An 18,202-nucleotide genomic window follows, 5' to 3' on the forward strand; every position below is an offset into this window, starting at 1 on the left:
GAAAATGCGAGCTGCATCGGTGAAGATGCCGACAATATGTTGTCTCTTGTCTAGCTCGCGTGCGGACTGCAGATGTCGTGAACACTGCAATTGAACTTATATGTTCTCCCATCTCCTCGTGGCCAAAACACTGCGTCGCAGTCCGTCTCGAGAAGTGCAGAATTCTCTCACACCATGTTCAGGTTCCGATCCAGGCTCACACTCTGCAAGTGGAAATCAGAAGCACCATTGACAAATATGCTCCCTTCGCCAGCGTCTCGACATTTCGAGGGCGGCAGGGTTTCTCACCCGAGCCCAGGACCGTCAGCAGCATCGTCAAATTCGGCAGCATCTGGGGTCAACCATCCATTCTTCAGGTAGAAGGTACTCATGATTATACGCATCTTAGTCGGAGCTGGTTTAAAGCCCGACTTTCAATGGGTCCCATACTCGACAATTTCTTCCAACTTGCCCGTACATGAAAGTTGGGCCAGAATCTGCCGGAGAATCAATGGAAACGATCTTGCCACCTCTTCAAGTTGTTGGACGGTGGCACAGGATCGCTTGCCGTTGTATGCCTGGCAATCGGAGAGTCACAACTCAATAGGGTCGACCGATTTGCGCAAAATCTTAGGATTGTCACCACAACAGCTCGGTAGGGTTTCGCAGCTGACGAACCTGACAGTCCGCACCTGCAATAGCTGCACTTGTTCGGTTCAGATACCGGTGCTCTGTAGGAGCTCTTGCGCGTGGATTTACAACTGCGGATCACTCAACGCGAGCGGCGTTCCTGACGGATCTTAAGCTGCAAATATTGTTGGTGCACTTTGATGAAAATGTCATGCTTTTGGCTGGTGGTGCTCAGTGACCCTTGGGCTGGGCATATCGCCCTTTGACTTCTCAAACCCAGCCGTTTGTATTGACAATGGGTAAGTTCATAGACTGCATTTGGACCTTCTTGTCCTCGCACCACACTAAGCTACATGAAGTATCTTTCCTAACCCCTCATCCCTAAATAGTTTTAACTAACCTTGAGAAGTAATGTGTGAACGTCGTAACACCTTGTGCCCTAGCCAATTGAGTGAGTTGAGTGCCGTTGCCCTGATATAGAACGTCTATTCTTGGCAACCACCTCGCGCTCTCCCTCTCCCTCTCCACACACGCCCCTCGATAGAAAAAAATAAGATAAAAGGGACTCCGGCTGTCGCAGGAGCTGTAATCGATAAGAATTCATAAAAAAATCAAGGGTGAAGACCCCCCCTGTTTGCCTCCAACAAGATTCGAACTTGTGATCTTCGCATATATTGCGTTTACGCATTACAAGTGCGACGCTGAACATTCCTATTAGGATTGATACTTCCCAAGAGTGTTTCTGGAGCACTTACCGTTACCCCTGCGCCATGAAGGCCCGGATGAACATTCCTCCACACGGTGGAATAGTTCTCGAGATGAAAATGTGGTGAAATTTTTGGAACATGAATATAGAAAGATTGAGAGCAGAAGAGCCAAGAAAAGGCTGAGTCAGGACATTAATCCACAGCTGCCAAGCCGCTCCACAGTCAGCCAACAGGAGCGCCGTCAGGGGCTGTTTAGCCTGTGGTTGGCTCACAGTGCCATCAAGCGACTGGTATAGTGAAGGGTCAAGATCTGGATGCCGGTGGCGGCGACCACCTTACAGACCCTGGCAATATCGCATGCAGCATAGTCTCTGGTCTTCATACTAACGTATACCGGTGTCAAATCGCTGATACAAAATCGGCTTCAAGAAGGCTGGTCCAGCAAACCTAGCCGGCATGAGGCTGTGTGAAAATGAGTCGTGTTGAAGAAGAGCCTTGTCCTCAGTCAACCCCCCTGGACATATTTGGCGTACGCTTTGACCAAGTCGATAGGGTCATTGTTGTCAGTATTTCCGTGTATGGTACCAGCTCTAACCAATCTTTACGCCCAAGCACCTCGTACATTGGGAGATACACGAGGTACATGGACACCGTCTTCTTCAAAGCGCGTCGACTAGCCCGATCGGTATTTGATGAAGATCGATATGTGTTATTACGGAATTAAGAGGGGACATGTATGATTCGCTCGTTGGGAACGACATCTCGCCGGATACGGTCATTGTCTCTCGTGTTCATACCAGGACCCATTGTCCTTTGTGGTCTGTCAAAGAGCGACGGGAACATCAATTACTCAACCGCCCGATCGACTACCGGCTATGTTTCAGCAAAGCATGGGTATCCTCTCCTTGCAAAAGTACCCACGCCAGAGAAGGAGAATCTCCTGCCACACGGGAAGAGGACTAGTACCTTAGCGACGGCGAGGACGGGCTCAAAAGCTCGCCCTAGCCTATTCGGGGAATACACCAATGTCGTTTGTCCCGATATGCAGCATCCATTCCCTTGTTCATGGAACTCAGACCCAAACTGTCTTGCAACTTATCTCCGGCCTGCCTCGGTCTGATCTCGTTCCCACTCTGTACGGGAGGAGATCCTGGTAGGGTAGCTCAATACGATACCCACATGGAAAAGAGCCATTCGCCCGCAGGATACATTAAATCTTGTGTCAGATGTACCACCCAAAGGCACTTACGAAACCCACCATCTTCTCTACATCGAAACGCTATTTAATCTACAGCAACAAGGAGCAACTCAGTTACTCGACATGCGGATGGCAAGGGCAGCACGTCTCCATGGAAACAAATGTGTCAAAATTGAAACGTTGCCATTGCCAGATACGGCGTTGGCAGAGAACCATGTCGAGGTGGCTCCGGCCTGGTGTGGAATATGTCAAGGGGATGTGGCAGAATATGCCCATGGACCGGTATGTCTATCGGGTTTGAGACTCTCGAATGTAGGCCGACTTCGTCTCCTGACAAGGGTGTGCTGAAAAGTTGTATACACCATCGCCGGGGAATCCACACCCTCTCAGTCACCAGCATTTACCCATGGTCATCGGCCACGAGTTCTCGGCGATCGTCACCCAGGCTCACCCTTCAGTGGCTGCCGACTTTAAAGGCGGCGACCGCGTGTCGATTGAGCCGATCCGAGGAGATGGAGACTGCCACATGTGCATTCAAGGTCGCGAGAACAATTGCGAACGACTGTCGATACTCGGCCTCACTCAAACGGGTGGCATGATTGAGCGGCTGTCGGTACCGGCTCGAAAATGCCACAAGCTGGAACCCAGCATATCTTTACAGGTGGGGGCGCTTGTCGAGCCTCTTTCGGTGGCATGGCAGGGCGTCGTAAACTCAAAACACATCTTGGATAACCACCTCAATGCCTCAGTGGTCATTATCGGGACCGGCATGATTGGGATTGCCACCGCCCTGTGCCTTCGAGCTGTGGGCAAATTCCGGGTCTTGATGATCGGCAGATCCGCGGCACGCAACAAGATGGTCCAAAGCCTCAGTCTCGCAGATGTCGTCGTGGATTTCAACGACACGTCCCTGAGCGAGAAATTGGAAAACTACTTCCAAGGGTGTGTGTGACCGGGATTTCATTGTTCATCCGTCAGGACCCCTGGAGCTCTACAAAGTTGAAAGTAACGATATTCAACGGCCTCAAAAAATGCTCGTGTGCTGACACCCGAGTCTTCTTAACTAAAGACTAGGTCCATGCTGCATCTTCGACACTGCCAATTCACAATCCACGTTTGACCTTGGGATAGATCTGCTCCGGAAAGGGGGCATGTACTATACCTTTGGCCAGTTTCACAGCAAAGTAAGTGTCGATCGACGTCGCAGTTCTAATTGCCACTAGGCTAGAAGCTGACACCCGGTTAGGTCTCGGTCGACATGAACAAGATCATTTCAAAGGCAATCGTCGTCACCGGAGACGGATGCTACCGGTCCGGGACGTTTGCGTCCGTCATCGAAGCCATCTCCCAGGGCTTAATTTCCACCAAGACTCTTGAACGACTGGTGACCAGGAGGATCGCGCTGGGTGAGGTAGAGGACAGGGGTCTGAAAGAGCTGATGGAGAACAAAGACCAACATATCAAAATCCTTGTTCGAGTGAACGGCGATACTCTGGAATGAGGGAAACTGTACAAAGACTGATATTTTGTCACCCAGAGTCTGTACTTTTGAATTGAAGATCTACATGATATGTGTCTCTGCCAAAATCACGGCAAACCGCCGTCGATGGTGATTGTACTGGCTGTGATGAACCTGCTTTGATCTCCAAGGAGATATGCTATGAGGAAGGCGATCTCGTCCGGTCGGCCTTTTCGTTGGATGATCTGGTCGGCGGGCACGCCTTCAAAAGCGGCTGTCATGGGGGTGTCAATGACACCTCTAGCAAGAATGGATCCACCTGTCAGCAAGTGTTTCTTTTTCCGCTCTGGGGAGGAGGGGTAAATGTTTGCTCGGCCAGAGGTGATCAGCTGTGAGATTTCTTACGGGCAGATACAGTTGGCGCGGATCCCCTTTGCTCCGACTTCCTGTGCGACAGCCTTCGTCAGACCAATGACTCCGTGCTTGCTGGCACAGTAGGCGGCGTAATTGGCCGTGCCGTGGAGTCCCGCCCTGCTGGACGCGTTGACGATACTGCCGCCGTCATTCATGGATCGAATTTGGGCTTTGGTGCAGACAAAGACCCCGGTGAGGTTGACATCGAGCACCAGCCGCCAGTCGTCGAGGGCAAAGTCGCTCACCAGGCCTTGTCGCAGCACGCCGGCGAGGTTGACGGCGCCGTCCAGAAAGCCGAACCTCTGCACCGTCTGGCGAATCCACTCGTCAACCTCATGTTCGTGGCGGACATCAAGCGCCGTGCACATGACGGCGCAATCGGGATGCTGTCGCTTCACTTCGGCCGCCACTTCTTGCAGCTTGTCGAGGTCCAGGTCGGCGATGGAAAGATTCGCTCCCTGTCCAGCGAGGCAGATGGTGGTCATGCGCCCGATGCCGGACGCTGCCCCGGTGATTGCGATTGTCTTTGCCAACAGTGCCATGACGAGATGGGTTTGTCCCGCAGATACTGTAGGCCCGGGGAGTCAGGTCTGTTATCGGTCCGCACCAAGTGTCCTTTCAGGGAGGAAATTACTCTGGGTAGGTAGGATTTCTCCTGTGGTCCAATCGGAATTGGAGTCCTCATCTCTCGTGGTCTGGGGGACATTCCAGCTTCTTTCTCGGAATATACTCAAGGAAACAAGAGTGTGGAGATCTTGACCGGGCACATACGTGTGGGTCCGTGTGTGTCGTAAAGTGGACAACACATTTCCCCTCCAAGCCAATAGATTCCGAATCTTGTGGTTGATTCCCGCATCTCATTGGCTGCAGTTCGACCGACTTGGTATGGGATGGGAACTGTGCAAGGATCCGGGGATTGTGTGGGACAGATTATGGGGATTCGCATGAAATTCCGGGGTCGCCAAATGCTTTCATTCTGCACCTCGGCCCCCTATACGGAGAGGATGCGTTGTTGCTTATACAAAGGAGGTACACACGGTTTTGGCTGTGGCCTTACGGACCATCAATCCCTTCCTTCACCCTCCACTTTGCTATCGCTCCCCTGATCATTACAACCTCTTGAGATTTGACGCCGCTTTCGCTCCGACTCGGCATTGACAGAAATGGGGTCCAAGCTTGACGGCAACGATGAAAACGCAGGCACGGCGGTCCAGGTTGAATCCTCCTCAATTTGTTCGACAAAAGAGACGTTGCCGCCACAGCCAGCGGCCCCTCACAAGATCTCCCTGTCGACATATCTCGCAATAATATCATTCTGGGTAAGCCCTGTAGCTCCCGCAAGTGTGTGTGTACGGGAGAGATTGTATCTGATTCATGGCTCGTGTCTTCTTAACCTGAGAATTCCTACTAACAACAAATCTAGTTTCATTATGCAGCGGCCAACGTGGCCATTGTCATGATCTCGGCCGTCATTGCAAATATAAATCAAGATATAGGTGAGAGAGGCCCCCCATACCTCCATGGATGTCGACTGCTTACCCTTCAATCCAGGCCCAAGCCCCGTCTACACATGGCTTGCGTCAAGTCTGGCTCTGGCCTCGAGCATCAGCGTAGGAGTTGCTGGGACTGTGACTGAGTAAGATGCACAAGAGTCTACAAAGACGCCTACCGGGGTCGGTGTGCCGGGAGACTGACGGACATCAAACATAGCCTCACCGGACGACGAGGATATTCGATCCTATTCGGACTCGTTGGGATTGTGGGATGCATCGTGGCTGTCACGTCCAAGAATATCAGCCAGTGTAAGCACTCGAGACTCTGTTGATGGTATATGCACATCTTCAAGGCTCAAGCTGACAACGCTGTAACAGTGATCGGCGCCAACGTTCTCGTCGGTCTCTACATCGGCTCCAGCGAGAACAGTCTATCAGCCGTTTCGGAATTGGTGACGCACAACCAACGCGGTGCTGTCATGGCTTGTTTCAATGCTGGGATCGGCGTCTTTACCGTCTTTGGTTCCTTGATAGGTATGGAAAACACAGTCCATAAGCGAGTCACTCTCGCCAGTCGCTGCACTTCGGTTTTCTGTGGTCGAGGAAGAGAAAAACAGAATCTAACAAGAATATAAAAATACCACAGCTCATGCCATGGTGAGGAATGGGTCCTGGAGAAGCATTTATTACCTTGTCATCGCCCTGGACGTGGCCGGCACCGTCGCCCTCTTCTTTCTATATCATCCACAAGCTCCCTTGGCCGGGTTCAGCTCGTATCGATCACTGGTCAGAGGCTTCGATTGGTTTGGCCTCCTTGGACTGATGGTTAGTTGGCGAACTCTTCCTCTGACTCGAGAAGGGAATGTTACTGAAACTCGTGGGTGCAGACGGGCCCTACACTCCTACTACTGGCCATCACATGGCTGGGTGGAACATACCCGATATCAGATGTTCGCGTGTTGACGACGTTGATCATTGGCATCGTCGCGATTGCCCTGCTCGGAGTCTATGGTAAGTTTTTCCAACAGAAAAAGAAGGACCTGCTTCTTCAAAGTCACCACGTTTTCCTGATATTCACTCGCCTTGACAGAGGCCTTTGTGCCCGAAAATCCCCTCCTCCATCCTCATCTTTTCCGCCGTATCCGGACTTTTACTCTGATTCTCATCGTCACCATCGTGGGAGGCATGCTGTAAGTGACCTTTTTCCGCTTGTGAGAATCTCTCACCGCTGGTGTGGGATACGGGGAGGATATGTTCAACTGATTTCGAAAACCCACGCAGATACTACTCGCTCTTGTCCTTCTTCCCCCTCTACCTGTCCCTGATCTACGTCAACGACCCCTCGGACGACATCAAGATCGGGGTCTACAACATCCCCTTGCAAGCGGGCAGCTTATTTGGCGGGGTGACCACCTTCTGGGCTCTTCCCAAGCTGCGAAAACCCCGACCAATGCTGATCATCGCGGTACGTTTGACCGTTTTTCTTTGTGCCATCTCGAGCTCTTGACTGAGATCTCCGCTGCAGGTCTTTGTTCAGCTCCTCTTCATCGCCCTCATGGCTATACCCAGTAAGTAACCCACATCCCGCGTCCAATCACCCTTGTCCGGGCGAGGCTGGACGGGAAGGAAAATCTCGAGGAATATGCCAGTACTGAAAACACCTCAATAACAGATCAAAACCAACGACCAATGGCACTGGCATTCTCTTTTTTTGGAGCTGTAGGGCTCGGTATGTTTTTCCCCCTTCCTCTCTCTCTCTCTCTCTCTACCCAAGAGTTGAATAACCAAAGTTTTTTCCGAGTCCCTAACTCTCCATCATTAGGATCATCTGTCTCTCTCTCGGTCCTCCTGATCCAGTTTTCAGTCCCGGACAAATACATGTAAGTCCCGCCCATACGAGATATATGCTCTCTCCACCTTTCCTGTTGTCGTCCACAAAACATCAACGAAAAACCTCCTCACTGACACACAACTCCCCTGTGGCGTCGGTCCAGCGGTTTCGCAGGGGGCATGCTGTCGCTGTTCCGGTTCGGCGGAGGCGCCGTCGGCACGGCCGTCTACTCGTCCATCTTCTCGTCGAGGAGCGCCGACAAGGTCCCCGCCTACGTGGCCGCGGCGGCACTGCGAAGCGGCCTGCCGAGTTCGTCGGTCGATCAGCTCTTGGGGGCCATGTTGACCGCGACGGGGGGCCCCGTCACCGACGTCCCGGGATACACGGCCGAGATTGGCGTCGCGGTCAGCCACGCCGTCAAGTCTGCGTACGTCGCGTCGTTTAGGTAAGTGGTCTCTACATATCCCCAGAGAGAAGAAGAAGAGGAAGAAGAAGGCAAAAGAGCTAACACCATCGAAACCAGATACGTCTGGCTCTCGTCCATCGCATTCGGCGCCGTCTCTCTCATCTGCACCATCTTTGTCAAAGACGTAAGTAAAGATTTCTACTATTTTCTTTTCCCCCTCTTCCAACATCTTTTTTTTTTGGTTATTACTTGTTCCAAGTCACCGAGTAGATAGTGTGTACTAATGACCCTTCGACAAAACTATACAGCTCAGTCACCAGCTCAACGACACGGTCGCCATCAAGCTGAAAAAGGAACAACAACAAGAACAACAAGAACAAGAACAAGAACCCGTCGCGGAAACGGAAACGGAAATGGAAAGGAAAACGGTCGTGGGGAAAGAAGACGACGACGAGTTGGACACCAAGACGAATTAGTTGATTTCCCCTCCCCTCCAAAAGGCTACTCGATACCGACTAGTTGTTGTTGTTGTTGTTGTTGTCGCCCGTGCAAGCAACCACAAGGAAATATATGGAACTACACACTAAGTAGGTCGGTTGGACGGTCGGTCTGTCAGCCGCCCGGCCGCTCACTTGGAGAGTACTGCCCGCTCGACATTATGACATGTGGTCTATAAGAATGAGGAGAAAATTTAGAATAAAAACAAATGCACCAATTGTTTCGGACGGCCAAAAAAAGGGAGAGATATCCATAACGAGCTGAACAAGGCATTGATTGGGCAGAGAGAGGAAGTTTCAATACTCGTCAACCCTTAGAGCGCCAAAAGGCTCACAAGGTCATTCATTCCATGTACTATACTCTACTAGGGCATCTGCCAAGCTCAAGTGATGGTTTCCAAAACCCTTGTTGTTCTCCTTGTCCACCTCTATGAAGTGAAGTGGGCATTCGTCCGTCCTGTCACCCACATAATTTCCCATATCTCGTCACACCAGCTGGTTGGCTACAACAGCCTTAAGACCAGCTTCTCGAAAAAGTCAAGCGCGACTCGGTTGATTGAACGACAATGGCTTACACAAAGGCGCCAGACATCATGCTATCTAGAGTGCCAGATAATTCGCCGGCGCCTCCCATGGACGTGGCGCCACCGTCGTAAAGGGAAAAGAAGGAATTGAACGAATTGAAAAGACCTGGCGAATTCGACATCATGGCGTCATTTTGTATGCCGGTCAGGAACGGATCTTGCTCAAGGCTTCTGTTGGCTTGGACATGATAGCTGGCTGACTGACTGTCGGGTGCAAAGGTTGTGCTCGGCATCTGGCCGACTGCGTTCTGGTCCGAACGCCTCGGGTCACGCAATATGGACCGACCATTTTCTGATGAAGGAGTGTGTATGCGCTGTGTCATGGTCGTGGCGGCGTTGTTGTTATTATTCCGGTGGTGGACTTCATGAGAAGATTCGTGCAACGCCGCAGTACCCGCCTGATCAGGTGCATTGTCTCGAGCAGATATCGGGGGCGTGAGCGTCTGTGGAGGGATTTCATGATTGGAAGAAGCGGGCCGTGCTTGAGAGGGGCGACGTCGACTGACGTCTATGCCAGGCTCACGCCACTGATGCGGACCATCATAAGGGACATATCCTCCAAAGTTTGACAATGGTGCTACAGATGGCCGTGGTGACAGTTCCAGGTCTCTTTCGATGGACCTCGTCTTGCGCGAACTGTCCCGAGTGTTATTCAGCTCGACCTCTAGCGCAGAGAGGTTCTTCTCCAGCATGCTTGATATGCCCCAGTAGCTTTCGAACTGGAGGTATGTCATCCGGAGCAACTCCGCATTGGATGCAGTCAATTGCTTTTCCGAGTTATCGGTTTGTAACAATTCGCGCTTCAGAATCTGGACCGCAGTCGCCAGCCATATTGTATTAGCCAAAAATGGATTCACAAACTTGTAGTGGTCCCTGGGCGTCCGCTGGATGATATTGACGACGCTCTGAGATGCCTGGAGATACAGGACAAAGCACTGTCTCGCGGCATTGTTGGGCGCCGTGCTGCCAAATTGTCGCTGCGGTGCAAGTCCGCTCTCGGCATGTTCTTTGAACTTGGCGAGTTCTGTCTCGAGGTGGATCCAGCTCATTTGACCTCGAAAGACAAAGTATTTGTAGATCATTAGCCGGGCTAGCTGTACCACCATATGCATGGTGTAAATTTCTTGGTGCAGCAGGCGTGTTGAGGTGGCAGGGGACTCGGAATCCCGAGGAGAGAAATTGAGAAATTGATTCCGGTATCGAAGCTCGGCAGGCATCATTTCGACGGCGCACTCCAGCACGTTGTGAAGAGTGCTCACCTTGTTATAGCCTTCACGCGCTTCTCGGACTCGGCGATTCTGGTCGAGTTGGATCTGCGTAGGGTCGTAGTACCTGTCCTGTCGGGATTTCTCGAGAGCCTTGATCGGGCGAAGATGATTGTCGTCCCCTTGGGTCACATTCTGCGCGTCCTTGACGATGCTGTCAACCACAAGGAACCACGCTTTGTACGACTTGTTCCCCGATGATCTCAACTTCTTCCATCGGTGGACGATGTTCGGGTCCAGGTAGCAGCTTTCCTGCGGCTCGTTCAAAAACCAGTTCTTGTCGGGCGCCGGGAGAAATGTTTCGTTGCAAGACCAGTCAATGCCCGTGGGACAGCGGCGCACTACGCTTGCAAAAACGTCCATCTCCCATATTGCCCACCATGCCCGCCGCTTTTCTTCATCTTCACGCCATTGGTCGACGTCATCGATCTTGTCGTGCGGTTCTACGCCTTTGTCGACCGCGTGGAGATTCATTTCGTAGGCGCAGCGGATACAAACGCCCAAATATCGCCACGACTTTCCTCGAACTGACCTGATCAGCTGCCAATGGTTGATCAGAATCATGGCTTGCAGAAGCGACAATGGCACTCCTTGTTCGCTATACTCGAGCATGGCTCGTTCGGCAAACTGCTCGGCCAAATTTCCAAAGTGTTGGGACAAGTCCTTGGTCGAATCGAGGTTGATTAGGGCCGCTGCCGCCGCTATGCAGGGATCGTGGCCGGCGTCCTGATCTCGAAAGGCGAAGATGAGGATTGCGGCGACCAGAGCGTTAAGCTCGTTTTTGCTCTTGATCTGTTGTAACTTGTCCCAAAAGGTGGGGCGGTGGAAGAGCTGGAAAGATGGGAAGGTGTCGAAAAATTCGTCGACCCTGGGCATTTCCAAGTTAGAAACGATATCTTGACGTGCGCGCGAGACCAGGAGGAGCTTACAGCGTCTGCAAATCATCCTGCGCTAGACCGAGCGCGTGGCAGGTGGACTCGAGGGTCGATTGCCCGCTTGAACTGTCATCTACGATGACTTTGGGGTCAGTCAACGAATCCTCGGCCAGCCGTTCGTGCGAGGGGTGCATGATAAACGAGAGCGACTGGATATCGTGCGAACGCCGAGACAATCCGCTCGACACTGAAGTCGACGGCGATGAAGCTTGATAGAGTGTGGCCGCCAATGGCATCCCTGATGGCTGAGGAAGAGGCAGCATGTGCGATGGCATTGGTGTGCGACGAGGCTGCAGCTCTGGTTGATGGGATTGCGCATGCGACCCGGATGAAGGGGAATTCGACTGCAGCGGCGGGTGCGGTTGTGGTTGTGGTAACAGGCGCGTCTGCTGCTGTTCTGATGGCGGCGTCAGTCGGAGCGCTGGTTGCTGGGCCTGTTTCTCCTGAGCATGTCCAGACTGCTCAGGCTGCGTAGCCTGGCCACCACGGACCCTGTCCGTCGCAGAGTCTTGTTCCCGCTGCTCCTCAACAATTGACCCATGTTTGCGCTTTCGCGCCTGCTGAGTGCTTCCGATTTTTGGTCCTGGCCGAGTCGAACTGGCGGGATATTCGCAGGCCTGATTTGTTTGCAGACAAATTCCGCACTGAGGGATTTCCCGCGTACACTTGACCTTTCTCCGGCGGCACGAGCAGCATGCAATGTTGGATACAGAAGAGCCTGAGCCCGCGCTGGTTCCGTATGTAGGGAATGAGGCCATGGTGAGGCATCCAAGGGAAGAGGCTGTTCTGTGTGTTTCGAATGGTCAAATCGACGAGATGATTTGAAAGAGAGGAGAATTGCACAATATCTGCGCTAGAATCTGTGGGGGTGGTGTTGAAGTGGCACATCTTGAGTGATCGCTGGGGTTCCCCAGCTTTCCAATCTCAGATTCTCTCTCTCCCTCGCACCGGGGGTCATTCCGGGCCAGACGGCAAAAGATGGCGGGGTATAGATCCATGGTGGATTCCAAAGGGTGCGGATACGAGGGTCTTGTTTGCTTGATCTGGCCGACTCGACCAATCTGGGATGCGCCAGACGACGTGAGACGGAGCGCAGGCAAGCAGGGTACAGAATTAATTACATCTTGTCGACTCTCATTGGCGGAAAGACTTCGCTCCAACTTCGGCTGCAACCACCTCGCTGGGTCGAGGTAGTCAGTCACCAGCGTCTTGTCCTTCCCGCTCTTTCCATTTGCTCTCTTTCTTGGCATTACCTCGGAAGATAATTCCATTCATGCCAGGGAGATGGTTTTTGGCAGAATCCCACGGTTTCTGTGTACCATCGAATAGCCTGGTTGAGATGGTACACAGACAAAGCAACGTGATTGATCGCACAAGTCGTGTCAGCAATGTCTGGCAATATGACCTTTGAATTGATGCATATCCCGCTGGATTGACACAGAAAGTGAAGACAATACTCCAAGCAATCAACCACCAACGTCTGGGGAGTCATGCCGTTTTAAAGCTCAAGTCTGGCATGCGAACTTCTCTGAGATGCTCAACTTGGCGTCGGTTTTCTGGCATTAAGCATAGTTCGAGTCAACGAAGTTGGAAGTACGGCGGCATTTCGCCTATTGATCAAGATGGGGAATTTGGCTTGATTGGAGCTGTCGGTCTTTCTTTTGGGGAAGTGGATCTTCGCTTCATGAACCCCAGATGGCCGGACGAATTTCGGCACTCTTTCTAGCATCTTTGTCTAGACCATGGGTAATGGTACTGTTGTTGTGCTGTACTCTTTGACTTGGATTTCAAACACCGACATGTGCAGCATCTTGGCGGAGTCCAAGGCATGGGATCGACACAGGGTAGAAATAAACCACTTTGTAGCCTTCCCTGGGAACTTGAGGTTGATATGCAAGTTTCCACTTACGTGTCTATATTCGTTGAATTCTTAGACAAAACAGAGTGTGAAAACCTTACACAAACATAAGCAGAAACCTCTCTTGAAAAAATTTAACAAACAAAACAACAAAAATGCCTGGCAAAACGATGAAGGCTTTCCGCCTGGTGGAATTTGGTAAACCCGGGCAGTACTGTGAAGTGCCGGTTCCCTCACCAAAAGAGGGAGAAGTACTCATCCGGATGAAAGCTGCGGGCCTCTGTCGGTCCGACCTCGACATGGTCGATTCGTTACCGGGCTCAGATCCATATGCGTCAGCTATCGATGCTCCCTACACGTTAGGGCATGAGAACGCCGGGGTGATTGAGGTGTTAGGAGAGGGTGTGACCGACTTGAAGGTGGGCGAGGGAGTCGCCGTCCGCCACATGCCGCACTGCTCGCACTGCGAATTCTGCATCCGGGGCATCGAGCAGCACTGCCAAACATACAAGCGTGGAGCGATCGAGATTACCCGTGGCACTGGCTTCGACGGCGGTCTTGCAGAGTTTATGATCTGCCCCCGCGACCAGCTCGTGAGCATTGGTGACGAGGATCCCGTCAAGTACGCGCCACTGACCGACGCTGGGGTGACGGCATACCACGCTGTGGGCACGATCAAGGACCGTCTGCGCCCCGGATCATCGGCGCTGGTCATCGGGTGTGGAGGACTGGGATCTTACGCAATCCAATTTCTTCTGCTGTTGATGGGGGTCAAGGTGTACGGGATCGATGCCAACGAGAGCCGCATCCAGATTGCTCGAGATCTGGGAGCCAAACGTGTGTTCAAGGCGGGCCCGAATGCCACGAAAGAAATTCTGGACGAAACGGGCGGCAAGGGAATCGACGGTATCCTCGACTTTGTGGGAAACAACTCGACGTTAAAGATGGCCATGGAACTGTCTAGGCCACAGGGTCGAGTGGTGCTGGTGGGCATGGATATGGGCTCGGTCGAGGTTGGGTGGAACAAGATCGCCACGAGCTGCGAGTTTGCAATCAGCTTAGGGTCGACACGCAGAGATCTGGAGGAGGTGTGCTATCTTGCTTCGATAGGGAAGCTCAGGATCGACGTCGACCGCTTCTCATTCGACAAGATACCCGAAGCGTATCAGGCTCTGCGAGATGGGAAACTGATTGGTAGAGCTGTCATTACGTTTGACTAGTACATGGCATGATCCGTGACAGGAAAGATGTGACTGTGTAGCTGTAGCGGTAGCGGCGAGAAGAGAACTACATTGCACCAATACAAAGAAAAAAGGAGTTGTCTCAGATTCTGACGGGCTCAAGGATTTACTATGCCGTCCTTGTGATTACCTGGCATATGGTGGATCTGAAACCTCGTAAATGGTAGTCCGTGGTTGGGTATAGTCATTGAACACGCTGTGTACAGTGTCATGCTTGGGAAGTTTATCCTCCATCTCATTGTCTTTCTGAAGTCGCAGAAGTTGTTGTTGCACCTCCTCAACCTGCCCTGTAGAAACCGCATGCCGAATATCCGCCGTCGACTGTCCACCGTGCTGTGGCCGTCATCAGTAATGATGCAAGTAGAAAAATGAAGGTATTCCTCACCCCCCGTAACATACGAGGCATCATCGCTCAGCAAGAAAGCAATGACTTTAGCCACTTCTTCGGCTCGACCCATACGACCCATCAAAGTGCCGGCACTTACCACGTCGGCATTAAAAAGTCCCTTTGCTTCACCTTCACGAAAGATCTTGGTGTCGATCGGACCTCTGCGACAAAAAGTTATTAGACTTGTGCTGCACGATTGGGGACACAGTCACACACGGTAGAACTGCATTGACTCTAATTCCCTGCTTGCCGTATTCCGCAGCCGTAGATTCGGTCAAGCCGAGTACACCAAACTTACTCGCTGCGTATGCTGCATTGTTGGGTAGACCTCGCAGGCCCGAAGTACTCGAAACGTTGACGATGGACCCCCCTGGCCTGGTAAGATGCGGGAGCTCGGCCCTCATACAGATCATCACGCCCGTGAGGTTGACCGCCAGCATTTTGTCCCAGGCTGCTTGGTCCTAATCAGACATGTTAGCATAGCAACCAAGGCTTCGCAAGAGATTCATTATACTTACAATGGACTCGGTGCTTTGACCGTCCCCGCCTGCAATACCTGCGATGTTTGCTGCTCCATCAAGTCTTTGGAAGCGCTTTACTGTGTCCTTGAGCCACAAGTCAACCTGTTCGGCATTGCTGGCATCGACTCTGGTGGTCGTGACTTCTGCTGCTGAGTACTGGCTACCTTCACGTTCCGTCAATTAGCAATGCAAACACCTCAGGGTGACATGCAAAAGCATACATGACTTTTGCGTCTCTATCAGGCCAGGCTGGTCTAGGTCGCTGATGGCGATGCCAATAGCCCCTAGTTCTGCGAGTCGGATCGCCGTGGCTCTTCCAATTCCTGAACCAGCGCCAGTGACGGCAAACACTTTGCCTTGTATCCCCATTGTACCCAATTTAGATGTGTATTATGGTGTTGGACGAAAGCTTTGTCCATCAAAAATATTAGTGTCTGGAAAAATCATCGTATGCTAAACTTATGCCCCCAGGCTGTCTACCACCAACTGAAACTCGAGACGTACCCCGTACTCAGCAGAGTTTGTCCGAATCGCATTCTGAAAGTCGGGAAGTAGGGCCGAGTCAGGGACGGCAGTTCAAGCTTTGGGAATCCTTATGTGGAGGACCGAAATCTTGATCGGAATGACTTCGGTCGTTGACATGTACATCCTAGTGCGAGTATGTGGTTCGGGTGACGCACGTTGGGAACTTCTCGTCTTATTCCCCATGCGTACGCCTCGGCTCGCAAACCGATCTCCAAGTCGTCGTGGAAAGATATATTGAATTATGAGACCGCATGGTTGAGAAGTGAAAAACTAGGAAAAGCCACAATCGCATTCATTTTGTCAACAACAACCACCCAAAAACCCCCAATTGCCACCCCCGAAAACCATTCGGCCATGGCTGACCAAAGTGACATAATAGCACAACTCGAATGCCGTCTCAAGCTCCTCGAGGACAGGCAGCAGCTCCAAACACTTCTCAATCGATACTGTACAATTGCCGACGCCAAAGACTGGAAGGGCTACGCCGATACATACATTGACGATGGAGCCATCATGACCTTCGAGTCCTGGGGCGACGTCGTCGGCAAGGAGAACATCGCCAAAACAGCCAGCGCCGAACAAGTCTTCGACGGCCTTCAGCACACCATGACCAATATGGAGTTCGTGGTTGATGGTTCAGACCGGGCAACGGGGACCGCATATCTGTGGTTCTGTGCAACGCCCGACACATCAAAGCCCGAAATCAACTACGCCTTTGGCGGGCCTTATCGATTCGAATTCCAACGGACGGCAAAGGGGTGGAGGATTTCACACATGTGGTTGAAGAAGATATGGGCGCAGGGCAAAGATACGAAAGGAGTCTTTGGTGCTACGTAGCAGAAGCCGGAGAGGAGAGGAAGTCGAGTCTAGCATATCCTAGGTATAGAAAATTTATCTATACCATCCTGACTAGTGCTTTTCTTTTGGTCAGTGATATACCGTGTGCACAAATATATACACAGTAATTCCGCTTCGTATCTTCGGCAAAGTCCATTCGGGGTGGAGAGCCACTTCACTTCGGGGAACATGATGCCTTATTATTGCGCGTCGTAGTGAGTTTGTCCGGACAGTTGATTCTAATACAATGCCAACTTGGCAAACTACAAAAGCCCTCTTAAGAGTGATAAAGGGGTGTTTCTGCTGGCAACTTCTACAACCATTGGTTAAACTAGCCATGTCGTCTAATTCCGGATTACTTGAGGGTCAGGTCGGATTGATCACCGGAGCTGGAACTCCCTATGGTATCGGGAGAGAATGCGTCAAGAAGTTTGCCTCAGCGGGAGCCAAAGCCATCTACGCGTGCGACTTGAACCTCAGTGCCATCGAGTCCCTACGGGAAGAATGCAAAAAGGCCGGATACACGTCAATTATCGAGGGCAAACTGCTCGACGTCTCGAGTGAAGAGCAGACTGTGGCTGTCGTCAAGGAGATCACCAAGGCACACGGTCACTTTGACTTTTACATTGCGAATGCTGGATTTGCCAACTATAGGTAATGAGTACTTGGGCCACTTTTCGCAGCAGCATCACTGATCCGTTTTTGCCCCTCCTAGGAGCCTTAATGACACTGAGATGAGTCACTACGATCGTCAACTCAATGTCATGACCCGTGGAGCTTTTCTCGGTATCAAATATGGCAGTCAAGCCATGATGGTGACATCCAAGGAAAAGCCTCAGCCAGGGGGCGTCTTTGTGGTCACCGGTTCGTGTGCTGGGTTTCTCGGCTCATATAGCGATTTACCATACGGTAAGTGAAAAATGCGGCAGATGGGACTATGTGAATGGGCATCTGACTGAAATGCACCGGTTATAGCTATCGCCAAAACCGCCTTGCACGGTCTGATTAGCGCTGGTTCGGTTCAATTGTCATCGAGTAACATTCGTGTGAATGGCGTGGCTCCGGGCTTCACCAAGAGTGGCATCTTGACCAATTCTCAAAAGGCCGAGCAAGGTGAATACCAGAGCGGAGAGGACGAGGAGCAACTGAAGCAAAACCACATGTGGTTTTTTGACCGAGCAGGGCTGTTGAAGAAGCCCGAGTACTATTACAACCGACTTCAAGACCCAGACGAGATTGCCAATGTGCAGTTGTTCTTGGCTTCAGGACTGTCTTCATCCATCAACGGTCAGATGATTCTATGCGACAGTGGCAAGACAGCGGCCGCGACTGGGGAAGCATGTACTGGGCCTGTGGACCCAGTCCGTCCCCTGGACTTGTCTTGAGATGGCAACGACCCTAGGGAGTCGATCCTCGCATTCCATAGCACCGTAA

General features: G+C 51.9%; 8 protein-coding genes across 8 annotated transcripts; 5 read left to right on the forward strand and 3 right to left on the reverse strand.

Annotated features, from left to right (window-relative positions):
- Positions 1 to 2,728: 2,728 nt before the first annotated feature.
- On the forward strand, positions 2,729 to 4,015 carry AYO21_10023 (hypothetical protein; the record flags this gene model as incomplete). The annotated part of the gene is made up of 4 exons (XM_022659948.1): positions 2,729 to 2,796; positions 2,905 to 3,458; positions 3,589 to 3,698; positions 3,761 to 4,015. 4 exons carry the CDS (start codon positions 2,729 to 2,731, stop codon positions 4,013 to 4,015), a joined length of 987 nt encoding a protein of 328 aa, XP_022507741.1.
- Positions 4,016 to 4,101: 86 nt separating this feature from the next.
- AYO21_10024 (hypothetical protein) lies at positions 4,102 to 4,929 on the reverse strand (the record flags this gene model as incomplete). The annotated part of the gene is made up of 2 exons (XM_022659949.1): positions 4,102 to 4,292; positions 4,389 to 4,929. The coding sequence occupies 2 exons, from the start codon at positions 4,927 to 4,929 to the stop codon at positions 4,102 to 4,104; spliced, it is 732 nt and encodes a 243-aa protein (XP_022507742.1).
- A 621-nt stretch (positions 4,930 to 5,550) lies between these two features.
- On the forward strand, positions 5,551 to 8,593 carry AYO21_10025 (hypothetical protein; the record flags this gene model as incomplete). Its single annotated transcript, XM_022659950.1, has 14 exons — positions 5,551 to 5,706; positions 5,811 to 5,883; positions 5,939 to 6,023; positions 6,098 to 6,189; positions 6,259 to 6,414; positions 6,527 to 6,705; positions 6,768 to 6,891; positions 6,971 to 7,070; positions 7,162 to 7,345; positions 7,406 to 7,448; positions 7,703 to 7,760; positions 7,875 to 8,156; positions 8,235 to 8,301; positions 8,426 to 8,593. The coding sequence occupies 14 exons, from the start codon at positions 5,551 to 5,553 to the stop codon at positions 8,591 to 8,593; spliced, it is 1,767 nt and encodes a 588-aa protein (XP_022507743.1).
- A 592-nt stretch (positions 8,594 to 9,185) lies between these two features.
- AYO21_10026 (hypothetical protein) lies at positions 9,186 to 12,156 on the reverse strand (the record flags this gene model as incomplete). The annotated part of the gene is made up of 2 exons (XM_022659951.1): positions 9,186 to 11,331; positions 11,393 to 12,156. 2 exons carry the CDS (start codon positions 12,154 to 12,156, stop codon positions 9,186 to 9,188), a joined length of 2,910 nt encoding a protein of 969 aa, XP_022507744.1.
- A 1,255-nt stretch (positions 12,157 to 13,411) lies between these two features.
- On the forward strand, positions 13,412 to 14,476 carry AYO21_10027 (hypothetical protein; the record flags this gene model as incomplete). Its single annotated transcript, XM_022659952.1, has 1 exon — positions 13,412 to 14,476. One exon carries the CDS (start codon positions 13,412 to 13,414, stop codon positions 14,474 to 14,476), a length of 1,065 nt encoding a protein of 354 aa, XP_022507745.1.
- A 147-nt stretch (positions 14,477 to 14,623) lies between these two features.
- On the reverse strand, positions 14,624 to 15,775 carry AYO21_10028 (hypothetical protein; the record flags this gene model as incomplete). The annotated part of the gene is made up of 5 exons (XM_022659953.1): positions 14,624 to 14,830; positions 14,983 to 15,046; positions 15,102 to 15,346; positions 15,404 to 15,570; positions 15,628 to 15,775. The coding sequence occupies 5 exons, from the start codon at positions 15,773 to 15,775 to the stop codon at positions 14,624 to 14,626; spliced, it is 831 nt and encodes a 276-aa protein (XP_022507746.1).
- Positions 15,776 to 16,285: 510 nt separating this feature from the next.
- AYO21_10029 (hypothetical protein) lies at positions 16,286 to 16,768 on the forward strand (the record flags this gene model as incomplete). The annotated part of the gene is made up of 1 exon (XM_022659954.1): positions 16,286 to 16,768. One exon carries the CDS (start codon positions 16,286 to 16,288, stop codon positions 16,766 to 16,768), a length of 483 nt encoding a protein of 160 aa, XP_022507747.1.
- Positions 16,769 to 17,105: 337 nt separating this feature from the next.
- Positions 17,106 to 18,153, forward strand: AYO21_10030 (hypothetical protein; the record flags this gene model as incomplete). The annotated part of the gene is made up of 3 exons (XM_022659955.1): positions 17,106 to 17,422; positions 17,484 to 17,677; positions 17,744 to 18,153. 3 exons carry the CDS (start codon positions 17,106 to 17,108, stop codon positions 18,151 to 18,153), a joined length of 921 nt encoding a protein of 306 aa, XP_022507748.1.
- Positions 18,154 to 18,202: the final 49 nt, after the last annotated feature.

Source organism: Fonsecaea monophora (genome assembly GCF_001642475.1).
Source record: "Fonsecaea monophora strain CBS 269.37 chromosome Unknown Scaff108, whole genome shotgun sequence".
Lineage (NCBI taxonomy): Eukaryota > Fungi > Ascomycota > Eurotiomycetes > Chaetothyriales > Herpotrichiellaceae > Fonsecaea > Fonsecaea monophora.